Consider the following 27,468-nt stretch of genomic DNA (forward strand, 5'->3'; position numbering starts at 1 on the left):
TGCTTAGCCTGCATGACAAAACATATGAACTTCATATGAACAAATTGTGTCTGACATTAAAACAGAGTGGGACACTTCTTGATTTGGATTTTCAAACAAAACGATGTCTCTTTCTAATCAATTGTTATGTTTTCTGATTTGATAAATTGACTACATGATTCAGTTACTTGGCAGATCGGCCAGGCTCTAATTGCATGAAGTTTCTGGAGATACTATAATTTGTCTCATAAAACACAGCATGTCCCTGCTCTTATGACAATGGTGTGTCCAGATAGGTTGAGGATCACATACAGTACTGCTCTTGTTCCTTTACCCCTCCGCTTCCTCTCTTCACCTATTCTTCTACTTTTGCACCTTCTTCATTACCTCGCTCCTGCTGCTGCAGCCAGCTATGTAAAGTCCTTGGAAACAGCCTCTATGAAGTTGGGCGCTGACATGAGAATGGTGAAGGTGCAAATGATAGAGAACAGAGAGAAGGCCACCAGGCACAGCCTGTCCACCACCGCTGCTGCAAACTTCCACTCGCTGCAGACGGCCGCTACCCGGTCCTGTTCACGGAACCGCTGGGCTATGTAGGACACCTCCTCCAGGATATGTTGGATCTCTGGTGGGGGAATACCAACCCCCATCCCGAGGCCTCCAACGCTGCTGCCAACTCCTCCAGGTGGCTCAGCCTCGTCACTGGGAGTGCCGTAGGCACGCCCACCCAACGCTACCCCGGAGTCGCTGGAGGGTGGGCAGTGTGGGCCCTCTATGTGGTGGTAATTTCCAAAGTAGAGGTTCATTGAACCGTTGGAGGTGCCGGTGGGGCACGGGGGGCAGGATGTCTGTGAGAGGGGAACGCTGAGGCTCGGTACTGCGCTCATCTCTATGGAGCTGGTGCTGGAGTGGTGCTGGGAGGAGTGCCGGTACTTGTAATTGGGTCGCTTGCGCTCATCTCCAGGTTGTTTCATACGAAGAAACCAGGCGCACCAGTTTAACAGAACCACCCGAACCTGAAAGGAGAGAGTATCAGAACATGTGAACAATGACCTTCGTATGTTATTCATAAAGACCTACAAGGTTCTCTCACAGTAGTGATTATTATGTGATTAAATTCGTTTCAGTCGCTCACCCATTTGGGCATCTTTCCTCCATGAGGGTCATGATGGTGAAACTGCAGGACGATAACAGTCACCACCACTGACATTCCCACAATCATCATGGTGCTGGCAAAGTACTGAGCTGCACAAAAACAAATCAACATGTTTTTATTTTTAGTCTCAGTTACAAATCAAGTCAAGCTTTTTAAAGTCAAGGTCTTTCCCTTATCATTCGCCCTTGAACTAACCCAATAGCTCTACTACATAGCCGATAGCAAACATGAACTAACAGGTACAACATTAACCTTGGTTCCAAAACAGTCCAAAAAATAGGTTGATTTCATGCCCAAACATGAAAAGAAAACAAGTCTGATAAATCTGAGCAATAAGTTACATTGCTAGGGGGCAAATATGCCCACTTGAACTCAGACAGGGGAAATAAAATCTTTGGAAAAATGCTTCAAAACAGAGAATAGGGGTAAACAAACAAAAAAAAAGTCCAGCCGAACAGAGAGAAAGAGAATCAGAGGAGGAGGGAGAGAGGGAGATTAGTGCTGGTTCTGGAGGGATCTTTTCACCCGCATCAGGGAACAGCAGGGGAACATTAAATAAATGCTGTGCACTGAAACGAATGCACACACACACAAACACACATATACACACACAATATCTGAGTTCCTGCCCTCCTTTCTATTGCAGAAACCTTGAAGGTAAAGCAAACAGCTAAAGTTGATGACAGTCACTGAAAGTGAAACTTTCAGTCAACTCATGAGGTCAGGGATGTGACCTTGTTTGTCAGATCTGGGAAATAAAGATGAATGAATAGAAGGAGGGATCGTAAAGAGAAGAGTTGGGGAACAGAATAATAAAACACAGAGGAGAGAGCCAGAAATGGTGTTAAAGGATGTGTTTATGAGAGTTGGAAGGACACGGGTCCTGTGTCCTGACTGCTTTGTGATCAGTCACTAATGACTTTATGAATACAGTAACGGAAGCATTGTTGTTCATTCATTCAAACCCACAGTCATTCACTGACTACATTATAGATGAATTAAAATGGACTGAGCCAAATGGTCTCGGAGATGGGTCTAAATAAATTAACTAAATGAAAATGAGCACACTTATGTGGTGATTAGGGGCTGATGATTAAAAGACATGTGGCCTGATTCTGGCAGCGGTGGTGAGCATTCATTTACAGATGAGTTCAAGCAGCTACAATAACTCACAGTGGCTGAATGTGAATGTCTTTTAAAAGGGACATGAGTCATTTTAACAAGGCTCCTAAAAGTGTCCCAGTTGGCCTCGTCTCTAGGTCATGGGAAATAAAAACAAATGGATTAATCACTTTAATCACTATTGATGACACACTTATCAGAGGGCAGTTAGCTTTAACCATGTTCAGCATGACCAAACTATGTTCAATACACTCACGATACGCTATTGATATTCTGGTTATATTTACACCATTTCTCACTTTGCCCTCTTTGAACTGTTCACTGACATGACATGTTACAAAGGACACACGTACAAGACAAAAGCATAGACTGTATTTAATGATGGTTGACACGGCCGCATTCCAAAAGTTAAGCCAAATCATTTTCATCATAGTGGCTCTAGTGGCTGGCTACCCAACCTTCTCCGTGTTAGCGAATGGGACATGGACCAAAAAAGGCAGAAGTGCACATTGTTCTGTTTATGTCTTCACACCGATGTTTGTCCAAGCCTAAATGTCCCTCTACCGGAAGAAGCAATGCTACCGCGCTAAAAACATGGTGTAAATAGTGCTAGTCCGGGTCGAATTTGAATGTTGGACACTTGGATGACACCACAGGAGCAGCATGGAGGCATTTTCTGTTTTGTTTTTTTACTTTTGAAGAAGGACTTGCCATTGACTTGAATTGTATTAGATTTGGCTGCAACGCTGTTTACCCCTGAAACTCCAAAAGTGTTTTGTGAACTCAAGCACTTCACCCACCACCTCCAACATAGTAGCATACTGGTGAGTAGATGAGTTGTTTTCATTTTTCTGTGCACTATCCCCTTAAACCCCAAAGGTTAAATGCCTTCCCCCATCTTGGTCTCTTCATCCATTATTTCTTCGTTCTATCCTCCGTTCCCACCGGAGAACCAGACATTATGAGGCCTATTAACAGTACTGACAGCTTTAGTTCCGGCCACCCAATTTACTCCATCCAGAATCCGGGGAGAAGTGAGAATGATGTATAGAAGCCCTCGGGCTACTCAAGCCAAAGTCAAAGCCCAGACTGACCCAGAGAACATACAGTACAGTATACAGTATTTATAGAGATAAGGAAATTGCCCACATTGAAAACACTCAATAATTAATGCATGTTTTATATTACTGGTGTTTACTGAAGTGCAAGAAAGTCTCAGAAGGACCCTCACATTTTTTACTGTTATTCATGTTTATGTATTAATTGACTAAACCAGTATTACATTCACTTTAGTTTGACTGTTTCCTAAGGGATATCCTTTCCTCCCTTGCAGTTAAGTTATTTTTTAAGATGCAATGATTTAAGAAGGACTTCCTAGTGTTAATACATAGAGAAATAGACATAAATACAACCCACCGATCAGAGGAACGGAGTCGGACGTAGCCGGCATGATCTCTGCGACGAGAAGCATGAAAACAGTCAGCGAGAGCAGCACCGTGATACCTTTAGGGCGAGATAGAAAGACCCACACAGGGGGAGAGAGAGAGAGCGAGAGAAAGAGATCATGAGTATTGACATAATGATGTGATAAGGGTCACTGGTATGTGAATTTATTCCTATAATTACTTATGTATGTAATCAGTAATGTTCTCAAGACTGCAGCCATTTCTCAGCTCCTGGCTCATCTGATCTATCTAATGTAGTTTCCAGAAAGTCCTCAAACGGTCTGATATTGTAACTGGTGGCTGCTCATCCACAGATGGTTTTTCATTGAGAGTCTCAGGCACTGAGGTGAATCCAAAATAGATTAGTGGTGAGCCTCTTATTTTGAAAATCAATTATTTCAATGTAATTTAACATGTATTTACCAGGACCTTGGTGTAGATAAATATGCGTGCACTTAAAGGTGTTGTAAGTATTTGTGACTGTATTTGTATGCACATGCACATCTTTCAAAATAAACTGGTGTTTTGGTTCCTGTTGCTTAAAAACCTCAATAGTCAAATTTATTTATTTTTTACTCTTTGGAATCCCTGCATTTAAAAAACTGATAATAAATGTTGGATCAATAACACATTTCTTAAATGTCAAGCAGGCAAAGTAATTTCATCAAAGAGCCAAATAATAATAATGGATCTTTCAGGCTGATATTGATAATTTCAAGATTAAAAAGTCTGATAACTAGTAGTATATAGTTTTTCAAACATAAGCACAAAAAAAGGATTAATAGGCTTATAATTTATTCACTACTTTTGTTTTTAAACCAAGATACAAAAAAATGTTTGTAAAACGGATTTTACAGTGTAAATCTCACTGGCCAGTCACTGGTCCAGCTCGATACAAAGAATATTTGTGTTTGTGTTTCAGCATCCCACTCTCACCCAGAGAAATCTTCTCCCCAGAGTCTGCAGGCAGCAGGAAAACCAGCAGGGCCAAGCCCGAGATCAGCACACAGGGAATAAGCAGATTGAGTCCATAATATAAAGTCCTGCGGCGCATGGTGACTGTAAACGTTACATCAGGGTAGGGCTCCTTGCAGCAGTCGTAGTAAAGCTCATTACGTTTTGCTGGCACACCTGAGGGAGAAAATAACACATGCATATATGTTTTTGGTTCAACTGACAATGTAATTGGATTTAAGATTTAAATAGCAGTATAACAACAATAAAAAAAATGTCGTCACTCTGAACAGGCTCAATTGGAGTCAATCTAATTTGCTTTCAATTTAACTTTTTGTTAATGGTTAATAAAAAGAAAAAGAAACTCAGTGACATTGTCAAAGTTTAAAAATCAATGAATCACTGTCTGTCGATTTGCTACAGAAGAATTTATCTAAAAAACCTCAGAGTAGACACTGGGGCTTTGAGAAAATCTAATGGCAGACAGAAGTTTCTGGATTTCAGGGCTAGAAGCTGCCCATTCAAAATGTGGCTGTTCATCATCATCACAACTTTCCTGTGATGTCAAGCATGATGTTGTGGTGCAGCAGGTGCAGGTTAAAATTAATGGGAGGGTCAGGGCTGAGGTCTCGACAACTGTTCATCCAAAAAACTTCACAGTCAAAACTGCACTTCACGGGGTCCATGACATGGTCGGACGGGTGATTTGTTAGAAAAAAAACGAAGGACGGAGGGACAGACAGACAGACAGACAGACAGACAGACAGAGAGATGGACAAACTGATTTCTGCAATTATTAGTACATGTTCCGTTAGCCATAAAATGATGAAAGCAACACAGTGGCATCATTTGTGATTTTTGCTAGTCGTCCCTTGTACTCTAACTGGAGGAATGTGGATTGCTGCACTCACATATAGGTCCTGGCTGCACGCTGGCAAAAAAGTGTCAGACATTCCTCTCGCAGACCATCTGCTGCCGTCTGAAACCCCCGTCCAGCTAACCATCACCCAAGGGGCACCAGTACTGGGATCTGCTGTTCCTGTCCCAGCTGGAAACATCCAGCTTGGGAGTTCTTCCAAAAATCATTTCAATTCCTCTAGATACAAACATGCAAATGATTTCCCACAGTGAAAATCATTTGCATGTAATAAGACGGAATGTCAAATGGACTTTAATGTTAAGTATTTGTAGGCACTTGGCAGGTTTTCCTGACTTTTTTCTCAGTGTTGAATATTATAAGATCATTGAAAATAATAATTTATCACCCGTCTGATGTAGATTCACAAATCTTACTGTTCAGGCTGAATACAGCATAATTTTCATTATTGTTATAACCCCCTAAAGGAACTGGTTTCAAAGTTTATTTTCAGTCTCATGAGATGATGAAAAAATTATATATTTGAGTTAAAATATATGCACCGAATAATATAATCACACTGGATTCTCAAGTACAGCAATCTATTCTGGTGACAGTACCGGCAGTGATAAATACAAACCCCAGCTCTCTTACCCACTAGGTCCCACTCTCCGTTGGGTATGTATGTGGACGTGTCCACGTCCAGCATCTGGAGGTCCAGCAGCCAACCGTTGTGCGTCCAGGAGCCAAACTTCAAGTCACACTTCTGAACGTCGAAAGGGAACCAACGCACGTCGATGTAGCAGGTGCTCTTTAAGATGCCAGGAGGGATGTACTGGCAGTAACCTGAGGCATTGACCAATACGTTGGTGTGGAAGGTGGCGTCGAACCGCTCATCCGCACTGGGCAAATAACAAAAGGGAAAAATGTCCGTGTGAGTGTGTGCACTTTCAAATACAACATCAATGATAATAATGTGAACATGAGCTCTATTTCTCTCTAAATCGTTTTTTTTTAACCTTTTTAAGTGATTTTAACATCAGGACATGCTAAAATTAGCATGAAATTAATTTGACCTATTGCATAGAGATGAAGACTCATAATGAAAAAAACAAAATATGAACTAATTTTGTTCTATTTTTGCTTTTATCAAAAACAAGTGACTGCTCATTTGCGGATGCATGGAAAGCCACAACACAGATTGTGGACATCCCAACACTTTAAGTCATTGCTACATTATAACTCTGTAGTCCTGGGTCGGACCACACCCTCAGCCTTCATGTTAATCTCGACTACACAGGGTTGACTGTATCAGAGAGCGAGCAATCAAACCACCTCTGTGGTAATTATTACCACAGTAAGTAGAACCACAAAAACACACACACACTCCTAATGAAAACTAATCCTTTCACGGTAAAAATGAATTAGTCAGCCCATTCGTTCCAGCCATGTCATCACTGTTGTCAGTGTGTATTTGTGAACCTTTGCAAGTCTCTCTTTGCAACTGGCCTGCTGCTTTGGTCCATCACCACACACACACACTTCCACATGCTGAAACCCAGGTGAAACCCAGAGTGCATTAAATACTCACTTCTACTACTAGTCCAAATATGAAGACAAAGAAAAAATTGGGATGATATGAGAAAACACAACCGATGCCCCCCCGGTGTAGCCCTCTGTTCTCCACAACCTGCTGGGAAATATAAGATCAGCCTTGGACAGCTTTTTGGTTTCATGGCTGATTTGGCCTCACCTGCCAGACTCCCCACTAAGTTGAAAAGTCAATGCACTAATTGAATAAAGTAGGATCTTTATTCTAGGCGAGTGTTGGAGAAGCACACGATACCTTTGGGGCTTTCTGGAAAATAAATTCTTTAGTTCTGGTAGCCGCAGCTAAACTTTCATGAAATATTAAAAGACCGTCTCACCTAGTGCAGATGAGAGCGTGAACTATTAAATAAAGTGCCAGAGGCCAGAACTGAACTTTACACAGTGACCTCTGTTTTTTTTCCCCCCGTGCAGTACATAAGCAAAATTCAGTTGTGGGAATTAAAGGGTTTCTCCTCCCACCAAACGTCACTGAACCTGTAGTGATGACACCAGGGCAGATAAGAGATATGTAATCATCTACACGACTAAACATTATAAATACGTCTCTCTTTTTCTCCCACAGAGAAACCAATTTTGTTTAATAGATGTCTTAAAATGTATCTGTTGTTATATGCTATCATTTGCATCTACATAACATTTAAAGACAGCAGGTTTTATATCTTCTCTCGGTTGTTTTTACCTGGAAGACAGTATCCAGCCAACCATCAGAAAACCATGCAACATTCACGGAATAAGAACATCTTTTAAATCCCTACTGATTTCAGTTTTCAGGAATAAACTTAATGAGGTGCAACCCAGTTTTCACAGTTCTCACTAAATAAAAGTTTTAAAAAGTTAAAAAAATTATCCATGTTTGGGATTAGGAAGGAATCTCTTTGGACTTTGAATTAAACATGAAACATGAAATAAAACTGACGACACAAATAGCCTTCATAATAAATGTTAACATTTAAACGTTGATATCCTCTTGAGGCTGCTGTAAGTAATGAATTTGTATTCATTAGTATATTCTGAATTTACTCCTGTATCCACTGCTTACATAGGGGATACTGTAAAAAAAAACCTGAATAATCAAACAGGGGAAATAACTGAGTGAAGATAAAAGGGGCTCTTCTGTAAAGCCTGCTCTTAACTTACAGGAGTCAGGAGGAAAAACTGTGTAAAATCTAAAATACACCTTATACCGGCCAAATACGATTTGTCACTAAACTGAACACCACACACATACAGTAAGAAGGCACACAGTACACCTATACATGCACACACATCAACAAACAAACACACACACTCAGACACATACACAATGCATTCCCCTGTGAGAGAGATAACATATCAGTGTCTGAAACATCCTGGAGCCTCATTCAGTCACAACAAACGTCGCCTCCGTCGTCCCAGAATTAAACAAATTTCAGTTATCTCTAACGTTTTACAGATTTAGAGATTTATCTTTTTTAAGGGGATGATGATAAACAAGTGTAATTTATTTCTCTAATGTGCTGTGGACCCAGCTGCTGGTGGAAGGATTGTTTGAGTTGGCCAAGGCTGAGTAACACAATGAATTATTTAAAGCTTTGGCATTACTTTATAAGAAGGTGTGTGTTTTACTGCAATCTCACACACATCACAAAACACACTGTGCCAGTTATTCTCATGTGCAGAACAAAAGAGAATAGACGGCTAACTTAAATTGTTTTTCAAAAAAATATTTTTTCTTATTTAACTAAGAGTTTTGATTTTATGTGAATTAATGATTTGAAATTTCAACAGATGTTCGAATGTACACAATTTTATAATTATGGACACGACTGGAAAAGTGATAGCCCTGGGATAATGGCTGTGTTCCTACAGCACACATACACCCAGACACACACACACACACACAGGAGTACTGTGGACGTGTGAGAGTGGGACAAGGTGTGAACAGAACCTAACCGACAGTGACAATGGTGGCAGTGACAGGTTCCTGCACCATGGGACATGAGTCACAGCGCTTTTTTTCGTCACTCACTCAACACCTGCTGCTGCCCACACAAACACACACAATGCACGTGCGCACGCGCGCTCACACACACACCTGATAGAGGGAAGTGACAAAGTGTAACTGAGGCTGAAAGAGAGCCATGCAGGGGTAGAATGAATGGTCACATACCATTAACTTGAATTACGACCTCCAGGTTGTGTGCCTTTGTAGAAGCACTTATACGAAACATTTTGATGTCAAGTTGACCTTTGACCTTTTGCAAATCAAACGTGGACTTTTTGCTACATTCAGAGAATCAATTATTCAGTTATGGCAAAATAACTTTGACTTTGATGACCAAATAGTTCATTCTTCACTCCCAGTGGGCGAATGTGCCCAATTTGAAGACATTATCTCAAGGCAACAACAGGACAGATGGAAGTATGAATGGACAGACAGACAACCTGAAAACATATTGCCTCAGGCCACAGCTGTCGTCGACGCTGAGGCATAAAAAACATAATCTTCAGAGTGATATCATTAAACCAGACAATGATGTAATATTGCAATCATGTCGCTTAAAATCAACTTTAATACTTTGGCTTTTCAGGTTACACAGGCTCAAACAGCGACAAGGAAAAACATTTTATCCTGATTTGTTTTACTTTATTTCTTTTCAAACATTCTGAGATGATTTTCAAATCAGATAGATAATCCAAAAGAGAATATAATAATCCACGGAGAAAAGCAAACATCTTCCCTGAAGCTTTTTTGCCGTTCACAGTTCAAATCTACTGTGGGTCAGCAGATCCACCTATCCATCCATGTAGATTATGTCATGTCCCAGTAGTATAACAGTAAAGTGAACAGCCTCCGGGAGTCCTGAGATTAGCCATTCTGTCTGACAGCCTGAAGGCTCTGTGGTTAACAGACTGCACCAGGATGCCGCAGGCAACATTTACAGTATTTCTGCAATTTACAGTGAGATATATGTAGTCATGGGGACCAGAGGCAGAGCGCATGTACACATATGAGCAATGCTGGGTGCATTACTTATATATGTCTTCAAATTATCCTTTAAGTCATGGAAGACGGCACAAATTGTCAATAAAATAATATATTACATAACGTGTAAATCTAGTGTTACATTACAAACTAAAACTATGTACAAACAAACCTGCAAATTCTTATAAACTGTATAATGAAATATTAATTCTGGTTGATATGCAGTATTTCTCTTGAGGTCTATAGATGTGCTGGGCCATCCTTTGTCTCTTTGGCTCCATGATGCTCAACTTGTTAACAGAGACTTTTATTTATAGGACAGTATCGACACAGGATACCTTCCAACTGCACATTAGTAATCCTTTGCAAAGGATACTACTCATCATTCTGTGGTCAGACAACTCATTTGTTGCTAATATTAATGTTGGTACTTTTACATTTTCGGCCTGAGTTCTTTATAAACCTCGACGTCTTAGGGACAGTGCATTTTTTCATTTCATTTCCAGAGAATTTATTCATTCAAGTGATCAAAGAAAAGGCATCAAATTAGCCCATCTGTCCCTTCCTTTAGCCATCCATCCATCTAAAAAAACAGAAAGTATCCATTTATCCGATAAGTTCTCCTCTCGTCTTTATGGCCTGTCACACTGCTTTTGTCTCTGTTGTATATCGGTCTTATCCGCTGGCAGAATTAGGATTCGCTCTGTGGTTTACCTGAGTTGGGCGTCCTTCATGTGCCTCATCGATCCTCAGTCAAGTGAGACCATTGACTTTCCCCTCAAATGAAAAGAGGAGGTCAACGGCTTGAAAAGCTTTTTCAGATCTGGATATTATTTATACGAACACAATGCATCATGCAAACACACAAGCACACTCACATGCACACTGGCTGTCAACATTAAGTTTACATCTGGTTCCATAGACTCCACAGACCCACTATTCCAGAACTGAAGCAAAAATAATATTCTGGATATGAACGATGCCATCTTGTGCATTTGAAGCCATTGCTGATCGGGGGATGAAGCCACGGTAGTGAGCTCCTTTCAATAAAGGTGTTCGACCAACTACGAGTACTTCTCAGCTGTCAATTTTAAAGTTCAACCCTGTTTTTACAACATCAAATACTGAATTAAAACCAAACTTGCCAAAAAAAAGAGCCAAAATCATCAGGTAATCACCAAAGTCATTAGAATCCATCCTCAGGAGAGTATGAGCATCTGTGCAACATGAGGTAATCCACTGAAAATACATAATAAAGACATAAAGATGGACAACTTGTCTCTACTTCCTCCTACAATCCAGAACTGAATCCAAAATATCCTGAATCTTGCATCCAAAACGTAATTTGGCATCACCGTCTAAAGTGACCTGGGATGATGACTTATCTTTAAGTCAAAAAAAACCATCTGCAAAATCCTGTTGAGAAGAGCCATACGTTTCTCTGTCTGTTCTGTCTTACTGAAATTGTTCCTGGTGATCAGGCTCACAGTAGTGTTATAACCTCAGCAGAGAGGAACCAGTGATGTGAAGCTGAAGAGAAAATTCACAGCAGAATTTACAGCCGAACCACAACGTTAACAGGCCCCCGGGGGAGAAGTGGGAATTTACAGTTTGCAGCAATGAAATAGATCACTGCCGCAAAGACACACACACACACACACACCAAACTAATTACCCTGCACAACTCTAAGTTTCCATCTCACTAATACAAAGTTATACTGTAAATCTGTGCAAAGCGTAACAAGTTACGAATATACAAATAAATAAAGACAGAAGAGTGTTTAGCACCACACACATTCACACACTATCTCACAATTACACACCAGTAATGGCCATTACTCAGTGGTTCATCGGTGCACAGCCAATAACACGCCAGTCTTACTGTGTTGAATAGAGGATGCAGTCAATCTCATTAGCATGCTATTGAGACGAGCTCTCACCATGAATCCATTCATTCAGTTCTACAGTTTTAATATGAAGTTAATGATGGTTAGAGGCGCTGTGGTCAGACATGACCTCATCGTGCAGCGAATTCAAGGAAAAGAATAGTGAGATGTAAAAGGAAAAAGCGGATTTTGTCTGTGATGAGTCATTCAGCTCAGTTTGAAACCTCTCAAATTGCTTCTCAAATTGTCACATCATTGTGCCAACACTGTCGCACACAATCATGTTTCACGTTCGCATGAACTAAGAGTCGTGGATTTACCATCAACACCAGATCCATGCAAACAGCCTGGAGAAAGGAACTTGTTATTCATCAATTCCAATTCAGACCAAGGAGTAATAATCACTGTGTGTCCAAACTTTTCATGTAAACTGATCCTTCTCACTATTAGAATTGTTAAGACATTGATTTACTTACTTTGGATGCATTGGATATTTGAGATAAGATAAGATCAAATGCACCCTGCTTCACTAAGATGGAGATGTGTGTTTACCCTGAAGCTCTTACACTTAAAGTGATGAGAAGAGACTCAGAGTGTACATAAAGATGGATGACTAAAAAAAACTGAAGCCTGGGCGTCTCAATCGACACCTGGCGGTTGGCTGTAGTATAGGTCATAAATCCCGCCTTCTTCCTATTAATGGCACAACATGTTGTACAGATATTCACATTTCCCCTCAGGGTGATCTGCAATAACTTTCCTGTTTGGCAAAGCAAATTAGTAAAATGTGACAGTATTTCTTTAAGAGGACAGAGTTGTTGTTATACGAGCAGATTTTGAGCAGGAAAAGAGAATGTAGTTGAGCGACTATAGCAAGACATAAACAGGTGCATTGCGAGAAGAGGGAGAGAGTGATACGCTGACCCTTTGATCGACAGAGACGGGCAGATGGGATGATTTATAAAGAGGAGTCAGCGAAGGCTGGGAGCGATAAAATACGGAGAGAAAGGGTTGATTGAATCGAGGGAATTATAGTGAGACAGTGAGTTATGACGGAGAGACAGAGGGAAACACGAATAGAATAAGATGAGAAGAGAGAAGGAAAGGAGGGATGCAGGATGGAGGGTGAAGAAGAGGAAGCAGAGGGTAAAACGCAGGAATCGGGGAAAAACGGGGGGGGGGGGGCATAGAGATTAGGTTTGGTAATCCTGGCAGGTCTGAACGCTGAGCTTTTAAAATTTGGGTTAATACCCCCGAACCTTTTGTTTTGTCCTCGTGTTTCCTGTAATAGTGTTTGTGTGTATTGGGGGATATGCAGACATGAGGAGATATATCTGGGGCTCCTCTCACATCCACACAATAACATCAGGGAAGACAAACTGTACAGCTTCTTTTTTATCCTCATGTAAATGTGTTCAAATCTATCAAATCTTCTGTTTTACTGTGTAATTGTCTTTATCTTTGTTACTGTATCTATCATCAGTATCCATTCATCTTTTTTCCCCCAATGTCTCAGGCCAGATCATCCGTCTCTCACTCATGCACGCAAACGCAGAGTAATTAGTTGTTTTTGGGGAGAAACAACTGGCCTACATTTCTAATTGACTGGAGGAATCCTTGCAGAGTAGTGTGAAGAAAACAGCACAAGTCTGACCTGAATCACAGCAGGCAATGAGCTCCATCACCCTTATTAATAAAGATAAAGACTTTGACCTATTCCTTAACTGTTCTCATTACTGTGGTACAAACAGACTTTTATAGCTCTTTGTCAGCTTTATTGTAACTAGCACGACAAAATCAAAACCCCAAAGAAAGTGGTAGCCTTTACCATCCAATGCATTATAATTTAGTGTGATTGACAGTTTGAGCTGAGACCAATGGTATCTCACTGTGAACAGAGGAATCTCTGTCGGCCTTTCAACTACAACTTGGCAGATAAGTGCCGTGCCGACTGAAGTTTTTTGATAAGCTATAAGATCTATATGAACCCTTGGCAACCATCCAACATCCGAGAAGTGCATTGCTCTGGAATTGAGGGACGACCAATGACCCACAAGAGTTGACTTTTCTCGGCACCACTGTCCCAGCATGCTGCTTTTCAAAAATAAACTAGAAAGGCACTCAGTTCTTTCGAATCAGCACCAAACTTTAAAAGGTTCACTTCTTACCAATATCACAGCTTTGCACAAAGTTTAGTCATAATCAGTTTTTGTGTAATATTGCTTATAAACAAACGCTGATGAAAACTGAACCTCTTTAGCAAACGCCAAAGACAAAACAGTTGCAGAGGAGCAGACTTTCAAATGGAAGTTTCAAGGTTCGACTCAATTAACAGTACAGATGTCAAAAAAACAAAAGGGAGCCATTAGTGATCTTCTATCTCGCGATGCTGATCGTCGCACTGCACTTAGTTGCAGTGCGGCTTAGTTATTACGTAACAGAAGCTCTGACATCATCAGTAACATCATGGATTGTTCCACTTTCAAGGAAGATACAAGCTGGATTAATGTAAGCCAAGCAAGCACCCGCTACTAACAGACACAGTTTGTATGGTCACAATATTTTTGTCATCGGCAGAGGATGGAAGAAGTGTAAGATCACCTACAACTTCAATAGAGCAAACTTTTATTGACCAAATTATTTGCCCCCTTACTTTGTTTAGTTTAAAGCTACAAGTGGATAATTATCCCTGGTTATTTTGATCAATCATCAGCAGATATCAGAGATCAGATGTAACACACCTTAGCATTAGCAGGTGTTTCAGCATTTTCATCACAAGGCGCCTTCTGCAAAGACAGGCTCACCACAGGATGATCAGACCTGGGTGTTCGTCCCTAACCTCACGGAGCACAGTTGGGGTCTTTTAAATATATTTTTTCTAGTTTTCTTCTCGAGCAAACTGTCATGGGTTACTGGATGATTTAGAAAGTCTGATTCCTGACACTGCTCTGGTTTGTAGAGAATTGGATACAATATGAGAGGGTCAGAAGGATTAGAGTGAGATCTAATTCTTAAGAGAAATAAAAATAGTCTCTCTGACAGATGTTGGATTAAAACACCTATTGGATTAGATCAGACAACAACAAAATAAAGCTATATTAAAATAGGAGGTCACAACCATTATAACTGAGGTCGGACCATTTTGAGCAGCAGACAGTTCTGACCTGTTGTAGAGGAGGATGTCAGGGGTCCAGATCTGGTCTGAAGGGAAACGCAGGTTCTGGACACCTGGGTATTTTTCTGGATTCCAGCTCAGGTAGATATCTGTCCAGTACTAAGACCAGAGGAGAGATTCTGAATCAAGAATTTGAGGTGATGGTATATTTTTTACAATGCTCTGTAAAAACTCATATTGTGCAAAGTCTCGCTCAAATAATCTTATTGAACTTTTACAAGAAAATGACACTTTCACTTGGAATAAGACAAGCTGCTTCTGGCCAAGAAGAAATTTGAGGGGTGAAATCATTCTCTCAGAATTATTGTTTTATAAAATTAAACAGTAATTACTTTCTTTCTACTCTGATTATGTGAGAGCTTTCTTTTCAATCCTGGTCAGAAACACATTCAAATAGTGGAACTAGAGAACAATGAGAAAGAGACAGTTCCTTAAAATGGTGTTTTATTTTAAAAACATATAACGGATGTTTAATTTTAATTAGATCAGAATTACATCAGTTAGGTTAGGTTCAAGGCTACGCCTGAGACTTTTGCTCTTTGGCATTATGTCCATATACAATCAAGCTGACGGCCATGTAATTTCATGCACTCTTCCTCCCTCCTCTTCTTCTTCCTCCTTTTATCCCACTTTATGCTTGACAAGCTGCCTGAGGTGGAGGTTTAGTGCTGGCACTGCACAAATACATACACGTTACAGCATTGAAAAAACTGCTGTTGGCTTGAAAATAATTGAATGGATGAGCTAACACTTACCAATGTTAAGTGCATATACAACAAACATTTCACTATGCATATTGCTTTAATTATAAACATCCCTTATGAGTCATTAGTCATTTAAAGCAGTACACAGTTTAACTTCATTACCATCGACAAGTTCTTAATGCAGTGGTACAAGTCATTTGAGGAACACAGTCACAAAGTCTTTAAAGAGACCACTGTGAAATAACATTGTAAATATGATTAAAGTCCATTATATGGGTGACAATGTGCTGTTCCCCAGCTTGACTCACCAGCTGCAGCCAGGCATTGGTCATCAGCACTTGGTTCTTCTCGTCCTGAGAGAGAGGAAGAGGAAAAATAAAGTTTTGTACAGTTTCTTTTTTATGTCATCATTCTAAAACTTTCACTCACAAAATTAATTCACCACTTCCAAAACTCATGACTACCTCTCTATCTATGAAAAAGTAGTAATTTACTTGCATTGAATCGTACAAATATATATGTAGTTTTTACATTAAGGATTTTAATTGTGTTACATCATTAAATACACCAGACTTGTGATACTGACAGGCATACAGTATATGTGCAATTTATTGTATATGGTGAAAATATTGCTATTTGGTTTTTAAATTATTGATCTTAATGTATTCGGAGAAGCTGGTTGTATTGTTGTGATATATTGTCGTCTATTTTGTACTAGAACATAATGGAGAAATACAGTAAAGTCTACTGAAGAATACTTCAGAGGATAGGGAAAAACACAAAATATTTATTTTGAAATGCTCCTAGTTGGTTGGGCGTTAATAAGTAACTATTATAGTAATTATTGTACTATTTACGATATAATTATATATAAATAAAATCTATGTATAAAAATAAACAAATGAAAATAGTTATATGTCTGGACTGAATATGAAACTTTAACTGTTTTCAAATCCTACTGTGCATAAAGCATTTGAGAAATGATGCTGCTCATATTCTAGCTACAAGGTGGAATTAGCATTTCTGCAAGCATCAGAGTTTCTCTGCTCTCAGTGTAGACTTGAAAAGTCAAAACAGAAACGCCTGCACGGAAAGAAAGAAGAGAAAAGAGGTTTGATTTTATACAAAGAATTGCATATTTTCTCCATTTATCTATCCATCTCTCTCTTGTTGCTTTTCTGAGTTAAAAATGAAGGCGCCTATGGCACATTCATCTATAATGTGTTTCCTGGAAGCAGATGAGCCAGACGAAGGAGTCACAGCTGAGAGTAATGATTAGAAAAGTGGATATAAACAAGTTTTGAATCACCCAGTATTTTATCTCTCTCTGTGTGGTTGTATGTTAGAAGTGTTATGAAATTAAATGAAATGAAATGAATGAAAACGTATCTGTGGGTCATATTAAATTTTGAAGGTCAATATATTAACTTCACTCAAGGTCAGAATGCCTGCAGCTTTTTGTGAATAGTGAGTATTTACGGAATATACAAACTGACACAGACTTTACTTTTCTTAATCTACTTGAAGTATATTATTTACTGTCTGATTCTGAATCATATCAAATTTTTCTCATTGCTTAGCTGTGACTAATCAGCACTCACTGTTTCATGGCAACAAAACCACACTGTGTAAATGAGAATCTGAATAAACATAAATCATTCCTCCACCGTCAGACAGATTAGACAACAAGTTCCAGGAACAGGGACAAACAATCCTGAAATTGCCCCATTGTGAAAAGCTTGAAATCCTGGGGGAAGGACACGCACGCACGGTCTTTCTGTTGTTATAAGTCAAACGTTAGAAATGAAGTACTTCTGCCAACACTAAGCACAGACCCACTGCTGGATCTGTCATTTGATCAGACTGAAACACAGAAAACATACTTTTATAGCTCACACAAAAAAAATGTATGGGCTGCTAAGATATATTTTTTATAAAGATTGGTACCTATGCACACATAACTACTATGTTTTCTCTGAGAATATCCCGTTGTTTCATCCCTCCTGTAATCAGGAGCTGTCAATTGCCTTGGGCCATGAGTTGAGAAGGGGCTCCTGAGCACAGCTGATTACATTAGTCAACATCATCAACAATTTTGTTAGAACTCTTTTACATTCTATGATTGGCCATGAGACTGCAAGGAAAGGAAAACTCTTAACAAGGCCCCATGCTACAAGGTTTCTGAGAAAAGCTTTAGAATTGTTCATAAGTTAACTTGTGGACAAGAAAGGTTTAAATGCGTGTGTTTGATGGGACTGATGATGAAAAGCCAAACGGCCTAAATGTGAAATTATTTATTTATTTCAAGTTTCCATTAAATCATATATCCTTCTGTAACAAAACCAACATGATACAAAACAAGACAAACCATACTCTACACCACCAAGAAACTGAACACTCAGCCACAAATACATGAACAATACAAAAACTTTTCTCACCACGTCTATGATCTGCAGCAGAGTGAGGCCCAGCTCCACCAAGATGGCCGCTGAGTCGTTCACCACAGGTCTCTCCAGTCTGTTGTAGTTAGCCAGCAGCTCTTTGTACAGCCTCCGCTGGTGTTCCCCCTGCAGGGTTTCTGCAGGAACGATAGATGGAAGAGAAAAGATGGTTTGTGTTATTCTTTTGAATACAAAGCATAATCTGTATAAACATATTTGAACATGCAGTTCAGGCTCGACCTTGGGTCTATGGTTTTTGTCCGACAAAACGATTTCAACTCAAAGGTCGCGACTCTGATAAAGCTGATAAATCTGCCATCAACGGCCTGCACATATTTCAGAATCTGTGTTAAACCCCTCCAGTCACTGCAGGTAGTTTCTGAAGGTCACTTCTTGATTTAAAGACGCAGTCGGTCGACTCTTTTTGTTTGCATTTAAAAAAACATAAATCCAGTGTTGAGACAAAATAATTCAAGGAGAGTTTTTAAAAACATCATCCATGTTTTGGCTGCATCCCTCCCTTTCCTGCAAATTGCACTATGGGCCATATGCTTGTGTACTGAGGCTGAATTCTAATCTGAAAAATAACTTTAATAGTTTCACCTAACCTTTTATCCTTGCTTATCTGGCAGCAGGCGGCAGCCAGACTTTAATTTATATTGTGGAGTTTCAAATGCACCGTCACACACTGTATCTATACAGAGTTTGTAGTGAGATGTTCCAGACTCCCACACTTTTTATCCTGTCAAGTTGTGTCTTTGTTATGAATGATGTATGAGAGAAAGGTCTGTTTTTGAGTGGAAATATTTGATGAATAATGAATAAATAAGCCCATGATGTGCTGACATATGCATATAAATCAGCAGAGTGCATCGTGCACAGTCTCACACAAAGTGGTGTGGCGGGGGGAGTCTTTAGGTCCATGGTGATTAGGATGATGTGTTTGTTGGCTCATCACCATTATTGATCCCCTCTGTCTAACCTTCCACACACATCCATTTGTCCCAAAATAAAGTCAGGAGCGCGCACACACACACGTCCATGAGTTCATGTCCTTGAAATCACTGATCTCTATACTACAAGAACGAACTGTGACAAAGCTGCTATATCTCAAGCAGTGCGATTGGGCACACAAAGGTCAATACAGTTGAATAACTTTTCAGACTGGTAAAGGATGTGGGCCACAACTGAAGCTGAGCTGAGCGTACAGGCCTGCAGGGTGAATATACTCTTGTGCATTTACCTATGCAGACCCTCCCTGTGGGGCATAAAAGCCCAAAAACTTTCTTATGAGCTTTTTATAATCCAGTAAATAAAAAAAACATCACGGATCGGTAGATTTAACAAGGTGCACAGCTGGAAACATCCATTAACACTCAGTGCAAGGCTCCTTCATATAAAAAAAACAGCAGATAATCTACCAGAAACTGGGAACGGGTGAAACAGAAAATGTAGCGAGAAAATTAAAGACATAGATGTAATGTGGAGGAGAGACAGTAAGGTTACAGAGAAGAAGGGGAGTGTGTGAGCTTGGAGGATGTGTGACCCTGTAAGCTGGAGAAGAGTGTGTCTGTGGCCAGGAACACTGCTGATTGGCCCATTAAGGCTGTAATGACAAGAGTTATGGCAGAAGGGAGCCTGAGTTCAGAGACAGAGGCGCAATGAACCTCAAGAGAAAACTTTTCACTGGAACACATACACACTGTGATTAATACATCACACCTCATCCTCTCCATTTATTCATCCGTCTTTCCGGGTTACACTTCCTCAGGTGGAAGTTGCAGACTTACATTAAAAACACCTTTATACCCACAGGGACAGATTTACATTTGTTTTTTTCAACACAAAACACCTATGAACAACAAATTCTGCATTTGCATGTAAATAGAGCCTGATCTGTAGTTACTCTCCCGCCCCCCTCCTCTCCCCTGTGTTTTATTACAGTCAAATGTGAGCCCAGGTACAAACAAACGTACTAAACTAAACTAATAAAGTCTGTGAATAAGAATTGAAGGCTCAGCCTCCATGGCTGCCTCTGTACTAAAACCCTGTTCAAAAGGAATTAAGCAATGAAATAAAATAAACCACTGCACCGACTAAACAGTGAACAGAATTCATGGGGGATGAAGGGATTGATCCACCTGGTTGGAGGATGAGGAGGGGGTTGTTGTTGCTTGTTTTCCTTATAATCTTGCTCATGAAGACGATATAAGAAGCTGCTAGGAAGAAAACATTTTCCAAACACAGTGAGGGGTCTCATCAAACAGACTCCAACAGAGGGAAGCAGTAGAGGAGGCGGCGGAGGGAGCGGGTTTGTCTCTCGGTTCATCTCACTGTTCTCCGACATGGTTTTATTTCAAAACATGATGGAAAACCCTGTGATGAGGTTGTCCTCTTTGTGGAGATGACAGAAAGTTAATAAAACTCTTAAACCCTCACATTTACTTTTGTTATCTTTTAATAAAATATGCTGTTTATATGGATTCACCCAACAGCACATGTCGTAATTGCTATGTTGTTGATATAAGGGTTATGCGATTCAAATTTTAATTCTAGACAAAATGTGAGTGAGAAATTTTACAGATTACAATATGTGTTGTTGTTAAAAGGGCTGCCGATAAATATCTACGGAAAAACCATGTTTCAATGATGCAATTAACCTTTGACCTTTTCCCCCACTAGATTCACATTCTTCACTAGATGTCACTTCATAGTTTGACCTTTTTGTGTCAAGTCAGAAACAATCACTAACACACAGCATTTACTATCATTAAACTTACATCCCAGCTAAAGAGAAGAAAATGAGTGTGTCCCTCCATGTATATCAATCTTGTGTTTGTGTATGCGTGTGTGTGTGTGTGTGTGTGTGTGTGTGTGTGTGTGTGTGTGGGTGTGTGTGTGTGTGTGTGTGTGTGTGTGTGTGTGTGTGTGTGTGTGTGTGTGTGTGTGTTAATCAACTAGAGTAAAGAGGTAGATCAATCTCTGTGACACATTGTGGGTCATTACAACAAATGTCAGGGGTCAGCAGAGAAGGTCACTGTTCAGAGGCATTATCCAAATGATCAATTATCGGTAATGATGTCAATTACCCATTAATATCACAATTTTACGACTAAATCGTTTAAATGTTTAACATCACAAGCAGTCATGTGTGTGTGTTAAAACTCTCCATGCACAGATGTATGGATGCTAACCTCAGTGACACAGCACAGTGAGGTTGCCCCTGAGCTCCAGGAAGTCTGCACATATAATTAGTTCTAGTTTAATAGACAGAACGAGGCTGCCTCTCAGCACCTCAGGGACCCCGAGAGCATCAGCACCCGAGGGAACCTTTTTTTTTTTCAGCTCAGCGGCACCCCCGATAACACATTCAACATATTCACAAGTTCTCCTTGAAGACTGAGAATTTATCAGAAGAATATTGGATTAAAGAACTCAAGAGGAAATGAAAAAAAAGACAAAGTAAAATGTAAATCTGCTCCGAGTATCTGAATGCATTATGCTTCATGCCCTGTGGTGGTCGGACAACTTGTCCAAGGAAGTGTCAACGTGCCTTTTATTAATTGTATACTAGCCTCCAGCCCCTAATTCAAAGTTTGACAGTTGTTCAAGTACAAAGGATATATATAATATTGTGGGTGTTTTTGGAATGGGAACCACTATTCTCTATTTGGATTAGAAGGAGCGCTTTAGCTGACAACATAAAGACAGACGGGTGGATTAAGAAAGTGACAACATTCTTACGAGTCAGGATGAGGCAGCTGCAGCTATGAACCCAGTAGAATACAAAGATTGATCATTTTACTCATCTAAAAAAGGAATAATTTCCATAGTGTGCCCCATGAAGAGGATCAAATTTCAAACACAAGGGATCTCTGTATATATGACCGATAGGAAGAGGTGAGGAAGCTGACTGAAGACTGTTATATATCGTATTATGGCTGTTGTATCCCACTACAATGTCAGAGGTTATTCAAATTTTAATAATTTTATTGTATAACTAGTTTAGGATTATTCCTTTGTTCTCACTTGGACACTACAACATTCTTTCTAAAAAACGTTACATCCAGTTTAATCAATATTAATTTAACAAATTAATGTTGATAGAACTTATGTTATAAGATGATCAATTGATGATGGATGGATGGAGGGGGAGAAAGAGAGAGAAAATTGTAAATTCACCCGTCCTCCATGCAGCATAACGTCAGGATTCAAAACACGTTTAAATGTCAAATGCTGCAAATGTGAGTCGATAACAGAAAATCAGAAGCACATTCTATCCATCTTCCTTCAAAAACTCTCTTTCTAGTTTTCCATCCTTCATCTCATTTCATTATACCTGCTTTTATTTCTCATTAAAAAGCCACAAAAAGGTTTGCCAAACAATTTCCCTGTTTCTCCATGCATTCTTTATTCTTCTCCATTTTTGAATGTGCCTCTCTCCCTCTATCAATGCCTTCGTCTGTTTACGTCATTCCAAACCTTGTGATATCCCCTTTTGATCCATTTCTCTCTATATGCCTCTCTCTCTCTCGTTCTTGTTGTTCCTCCAGTCCTTATTTTTCAGTCTGTCCTGACAGAACTTGTTTTCCTGCTTCCAGAGTTTTGTTTCTCATTTGTAATGAATGAACACACATCATATTCCAATTAACTGAGATATTTAATAGTCGCTTAAGACAGAGGGCACATGAGGCCAGAGCTGCTCTCCACGAAGTGACATGTAAAAATGTTTTTATGTGAGGTGGATACAAATTTAAGTACCGTGTGAAGTAAATGCACTCAAGGACATTATACTCTCTCTCTCCTACGACGCTCTCACAAACACAGATTAACATGCACTGAGAAATTCAGTTTGGCAATTCTGTCACATCTGAATATTTTTACTGGGTCAATGTGTTCACATGATGCTTCCAAACACATTCATAAGACCCAGGCAATGTAGACACAGACAGCCTGAGGGACACATTGTCCCTGTCTTCTTCTAACACACATGAAGATGCACACACCTTACCCTAACCATCCAAACTAGATGCCTCACCCTAACCTACACACTAACCCTAAAATTAAGTCTTAATTCATAACTTCAGAGTGACGTGACAATTTCTGTGTCCATGTTTTTCTAAAGCTGAAGTGTAGCCGGCTTCATCAACTGCTGTTTGAATGAATGATCTCTCCTGCTCGACAGACTCTGAAAACGGGGTTGGGGGGCCTCTCGTGTTGCCGGGGCCCTGATGTAACATGAATCCTGATGAATTCACAGCAAGAAAATCACAGAGCTGTGGTGACAAATGCTTCAAAAATATAAGAATTATAAAAGGATGTTAAAAAGACATTCAGTTCATCTCAGTTCAGCTCATCATAAATATGTGAACAGCAACTTCTCTGTTTTGAGGCTTGTTCGATGCCGATATAAAAGTCATATTACCGCAAAATCAACCCCTTATTACTTAGAATAATCTTATTTCACACCGTGGTACACATGCTGGATAAATCTCAACTATTGATACAAACAGTTATTATCCAGTCTGGAACATAACAGGGCTGGGATCCCAGAATGCTGTGAAACAGAGGGAGTTATGAACCTGGAGGGGAACAAGCTGCACAAAGACACCGCTGACAGATCACTACTCCCTGAGGGCCCGGACAGTCGGCACCACAGCAAACGCTGCCCATTAACAGTCTTTCTGATGCAAATAGCTAGTCTTAGAGTGAACGTCTGTGTGTATGAGGGGGAAAGAGAAAGATACACACACACAATCGAAAAGTCATGTGGAAGGAGCGATATACCTTGAGCCAAAAGGTTGTTTTTCTGTTAAATTCGGAAAAAGGAATTTGTACACGATCAATGCACACACTAGCAAGTGTTAAGGACAAAGTATAGAGCACTAGAACATGCAGTTTGTTTGCATAAACACTTGCAAGTATTTTTTTTAAGATAAAAGTACATTTGCAGTAGACAGTGGGCATGTTAGAAAGTATAAAAACGTTTTTTGTTAAACTAAATTTAACAAAATAAAACGTACAACACATACTGACTAAAATTGGTCCCTGTTGAAATTGTTGAAAACCTAGGTGGCTAGTCTATCAACACGTGTCAAAACACAGACAGAGAGACCGGGAGAGTCAAAGAAATATGAGAAAACGAGCACTGATAACAGGAGACACACAGCAAAGACGTTTTTAATACGGCAGCGAGTACAAAGAGAGAGAATTTAATGGTGGTGAAAATGTAATTGGAGTTAAACCAACAAGGAAAAATCCTTCAACTCTCTGTCACCATTAAAAAAGGTAGAGTGGTTACATTCACAATTGTGTACAGGTTGCTGTTTACACTTAGCTTTGATGTGACAGTTCAAGGCAGACATATTCTGATTTCACATAAGGAGTTGATACACATGCAAACTCCTATAACTTTATTAACATAGAACTTTTCTTAGCACGTAAGGCCTGTTAAAATGCTTAAGTACAAGACTAAGTCAACTACATGTTGACTTTGGAGTGGACTAAAATATCAATTATGTACCTAAAAAATTGATTATTATATCCCTTTTATATACGATTATATATGTTATTTACTATAAATTCCATTCACTGTTTTCTGGCTGCATTGGCTTGTGTAAAGGAGAATTCCAGCTGGCAATACAGTAAGTTGAAGGGAGGGTTTTAAATTACGGCCTCTGAAACCTGCATACACCACACAAAAAGGCACGAGAGGGGCTGCAAGTCACTGACAAGGAGTGACATGTAAAATCTGTGATGATGGGCGGGAACAGGGGGCATCAAGGAGAAAGAGGGGAGGATGAAACAGACAGATCCGGGGCAGTGAAGGAGGCCACAGAGATGAACTAATGGATTACAACCTTCTACACTTTCTGTAGCTGATGTGTGTCTATCGTTTTGTGCAAAGGAGTTTGAATGTGTATGTTTACGTGCTCATTACAATTGTGTGTGTTTGTGATGCTTAAAATGTCATGTGACGACAGCGGTGGGTGTGTTGATGAAGTTTTCGATGGACAGATTAATATAGCAGAGATTTATAATCTATGCTTGAAGGCTCGGAGCCCTAAAACCACTGGATGTTTAATCCTAATCCAGGAGCTAAAACCTCTGCACCGCTGAGTGCATCGCTGCCACATCTATACTGGTATGTTCATATAGGACAACCCTACACCAAATGCTGATGTCAACACAACTTGTTGACAATCGTAGTTTTGTCACCTTATACCTGACTGAAATGCTGAGCAAGGGTTGAACCAAACTGCATAAACTTCATGATAACAGGTCTGGGAAGGTGTGAAATATTGCTGAGCGTGAAAAAACTACGAGGCAGACAGAGAGAGGAAGAGTCTGAGAGAAAGCAGGTGACAGACGAAGACCTGGAGAGAGATGAGGCGCTGCATTGAAATCAAGCAGATGCTACCTCAGCATCTGAGCAACTTCAGTCTCACCAGTCTCTGATTCTCTGAGTGACGGCCAGGAAAACAAGTGTGAGGTGTTATCATATCCTAGTTGAACATGGAGCAACTGAAACATTTTACGATTCCCATAGTAAAAAAAACCTAAACTATAGTAATGCCTATGATGGCTCCTGTTACGTATCAACTCACTGTGTCTGTGTGCATCAAGAACAATTTTTCCGAAAATCACCTGTCAGTTGGAAGGAATCTAAATCGTCCTTAATGTCCTGTTTTGACAATTGTCTTGTGTTTCCCATGACAGACTAAAGCTGCTTATCAATTGTGCATTGAATGCACACATGCTCGGCCGACAAGCGGCCACGCTAATCCCCAATGCTCAAAGCCCCGGAAGCATCTACTCTCCTTCCAACAGTCAAATGCCATGACACAACTTTAGTAAGAAATCCGTAGATCTGCCCATATGGTTCCCAATTCCAATGCTTCAGACTAACTGGATTTCAATCTCAAGACTCAAAAACTGCAAAGAAAAACATTTTCTCATCTTGTTCATACAGAAAACCCCTTTGAATTCAATACGTAAGTCTAACCTACATGACTTGTGAAGCTGTATATTTATTTTGCGGAGCTCTCACAACTTTGACAACAGACAAAGCAGATGCTGAACACCAGCAGCGGGTTGGTCCTGTCCTGTGACCAACCCGCTTTATTTTGATCTTCAGTCTCTGTTTCAATTATTAAAGCTCAATCTTCCAATCTTGCCTGCGGGGTATAAAACCACTGGCTGGATCAGGAGAGGTGAGGACATGGTGGCAGCTTTTATGGTGGACACATGCACACACATACACATGCACTTAAAAGGTTTGATGGGAAATCTTCAGCAAAGCCGCTGCGTCACAAACTGTAAAGTAAGCAACCCAGATGGTGAAGCTGCTGCTGCTGATGATGATGGTGATAAGTTGGGGCTTAGGAGAGAATTATGGATGCACATCTCATTGCACATGAACAAGCATACATTAATATCGCTCTCTCTCTCTCTCACACACACACACACACACACACACACACACACACACACACACACACACACACACACACGTAATCGTGCACAGCGTTTAAAAGTAACTTAGTGTATTAAATCATCCTTTTAACGGGTCAGAACTATTGAGAAAGATTCAATTTCACATGCATGTTTTATATATAAAGATTCAGAAACCAGTATTATTAAACAGAACATTTGCTGACTCTGTAGTAAATTACAATGATTCAGTCCTGCGGGGTCTTCTCTTTCGGCTTCAAAGAAAAATATTAATAAGTTCCAGCTCTGTTATCCCACAATAAAAGCAATAGGCTTTTGATTAAAGTAAAATAAAATACTTCCAAATACAGTCTGGTACAAATATTGCCCAAACAACAAAGTTAGTTGTAGAAAAATGATTCATACAAAGATCATCAGGAGACAGATAAAAAAATCAATATAGATTTACTTTCACCTCACTACATGGGGATTAGTGCTTTCTTTGTCAAAATGATGAAGTTCTAAATCCCTCATTAGTGCAAACACATGCACTTACTAAAGAAAGTGTCTAAAAACAAAAGGAAAATTTCAGAGAGGCTCCAGAGCATCTTTCTCCTCACCTACCTCTGAAAAGCATCGCCGTCCAAACGTAAAACCCAAAGGACCATGCGCCCCAAAACTTGTGGCACCGCATCCTGGCACCGCTCAGTGGAACCGCCGGCCGCCGGCAGCGGGCTCTCA

The 27,468-nt window shown here is 40.0% G+C and overlaps 1 protein-coding gene across 1 annotated transcript; it reads right to left on the reverse strand.

The window, feature by feature from the left end:
• Positions 1–389: 389 nt before the first annotated feature.
• Positions 390–27,421, reverse strand: LOC133011964 (neuronal acetylcholine receptor subunit alpha-7-like). Its single transcript, XM_061079911.1, has 9 exons — positions 27,352–27,421; positions 18,292–18,431; positions 16,162–16,206; positions 15,139–15,248; positions 6,167–6,414; positions 4,639–4,833; positions 3,674–3,760; positions 1,115–1,224; positions 390–995 (listed from the first exon to the last, which is right to left on the reverse strand). Exons 1-9 carry the CDS (start codon positions 27,419–27,421, stop codon positions 390–392), a joined length of 1,611 nt encoding a protein of 536 aa, XP_060935894.1.
• Between the last annotated feature and the right edge of the window lie 47 nt (positions 27,422–27,468).

The sequence above is a fragment of the Limanda limanda genome, chromosome 10 (assembly GCF_963576545.1).
Source record: "Limanda limanda chromosome 10, fLimLim1.1, whole genome shotgun sequence".
Lineage (NCBI taxonomy): Eukaryota > Metazoa > Chordata > Actinopteri > Pleuronectiformes > Pleuronectidae > Limanda > Limanda limanda.